Source organism: Penaeus monodon, unplaced genomic scaffold, assembly GCF_015228065.2.
Source record: "Penaeus monodon isolate SGIC_2016 unplaced genomic scaffold, NSTDA_Pmon_1 PmonScaffold_88, whole genome shotgun sequence".
NCBI lineage: Eukaryota > Metazoa > Arthropoda > Malacostraca > Decapoda > Penaeidae > Penaeus > Penaeus monodon.
This window is the reverse complement of record NW_023664103.1, coordinates 96544-98083: the sequence shown is the minus strand read 5'-3', so window position 1 is coordinate 98083 and position 1540 is coordinate 96544. Positions and strand designations below refer to the sequence as shown.

General features: G+C 41.2%; 1 protein-coding gene across 1 annotated transcript in view; it reads right to left on the bottom strand.

Annotated features, from left to right (window-relative positions):
* Window positions 1-75: 75 nt before the first annotated feature.
* The window catches only part of LOC119571946 (zinc finger protein 37-like), an 84388-nt gene continuing 82923 nt past the window's right edge, over window positions 76-1540 (bottom strand). Inside the window, exon 6 of the mRNA XM_037919014.1 lies at window positions 76-1540. This exon is cut by the window's right edge and continues 792 nt beyond it. Within this exon, the coding sequence (XP_037774942.1) occupies window positions 1315-1540 (226 nt within the window). The 3' untranslated portion in view covers window positions 76-1314.

Here is a 1540-nt window from a genome sequence, read left to right as displayed (position 1 = left end):
AATAAGGGTGAGCAAATGAGATGGATATAGGAATAAGGGGAATTGAGAGTTGAATGAGGGAAAAAAGGATGAGAGTTGTGGGGTGACGTCTCTTGAGTCATGTTTATGAACTCCTGGATATTTTCAAGTGTCCCTGGAGGGGAGTTGGGTGGGGAGGTTTAAGTAACAAGAGCTTTCTTACGTGAAGGAGAAGAGGGAATAGATGTCCGAGGAGCAGAAGTAGAGGTGGGTGTAGATATGCAGAGGTGGAAGCAGTAGAAGGGCGTGAGGGAGAGGAAGAACAATATGGATGACAGTAAGAATGAAAAGTAGTACTAAGGAGGGTTAGGGTAGACAATGAAGAAGACTGTGCAGTAGGAGATGGTGGGGAGGAAGTTGGGAGAGATGAAAAGGTTGTATTCTGAAGGTTGAGTAATGACCTTGGTGGATGATTCACAATGGATTGAGTTAACAGCAACTTGAGGAGGGGGTATTAGTACCAGTGGTTGGAGCTGTGGTCAAAGGAGTGGGAAAAGATAGGCTAGTTGATGAGAGGGCAAGCCTTATAGGGATAAAAACAAAAAAAGTCTCCATTACTAACCATAGTCAGCCTGAAATAAATATGGAGATGAAGCAGTCTACTCCTCAGAGACCCCACGAGGAATAAGGGATAGGCAATTAACCAAGGGAATAAGTTGCCCTTAGCTCCCAGGGGCCGTTCATGATTAACACAAAGCCAAACTTCTATCCTTTCAGCAGGAAGTGGACAGAGGAGGGGGATGAAGAGAAGGAAAAGGAAAGGGGGAGAGGAAAAGGCCATATGTAAAATACCATTTCTGTTTCCTAAGCCGATGATAACAATGAACAAGGGATTAGGGGTATTATATATGTTCATATCTATGTGCTCTAATGTGTAGCACTAAGCTTTGTTTCTGTGATACAGCTTTATATCAAACCTCACACTGTGGCTTCTTCTTTGTATGTACTTCCATGTGTTGCAACAGGTGACTATTCAATGAATATGCCCTTTTTGTATATTTTACATCTTCAAGGTTTCTCCGTTTTTATGTATTCTCATTTGGCTCAATAGAATTATTACAGATCTCAAAGCTGTTTGGTTTCTCTTTCGTATGTACTTTCATGAGCCTCATCAGTTTCCGTGAAATGGCCTTAAAGCAAATCTCACAGATATGGTTTCTCATTTGTATGTGCTCCTGTAAGGATATAATTTAAATATTCTGAGAGAAAACATTGTTGCAGTACTTCTCTCAGAAAAGGCCTTGTTGCAAATCCAACAGCTGTATGGTTTCTCCTTTGTATGTACTCTCTTATGCCTCACTCAACTAGTTCTTCGTGAAAAGTCCTTGTTGCAAATCTCAAGTTGTATGGTTTCTCCACTGTATGTACTCTCATTTGGCTTTCTAGACTTGTCTTATCTGAGAAATCTTTGTCACAAACCTCAGGGTCGTATGGCTTCTCCTCTGTATGTCCTTTCATATGGATCAAGAGACTCTTTCTGTGTGCGAAGGCTTTATAGCAAATCTCACATTTGCATGGTTTC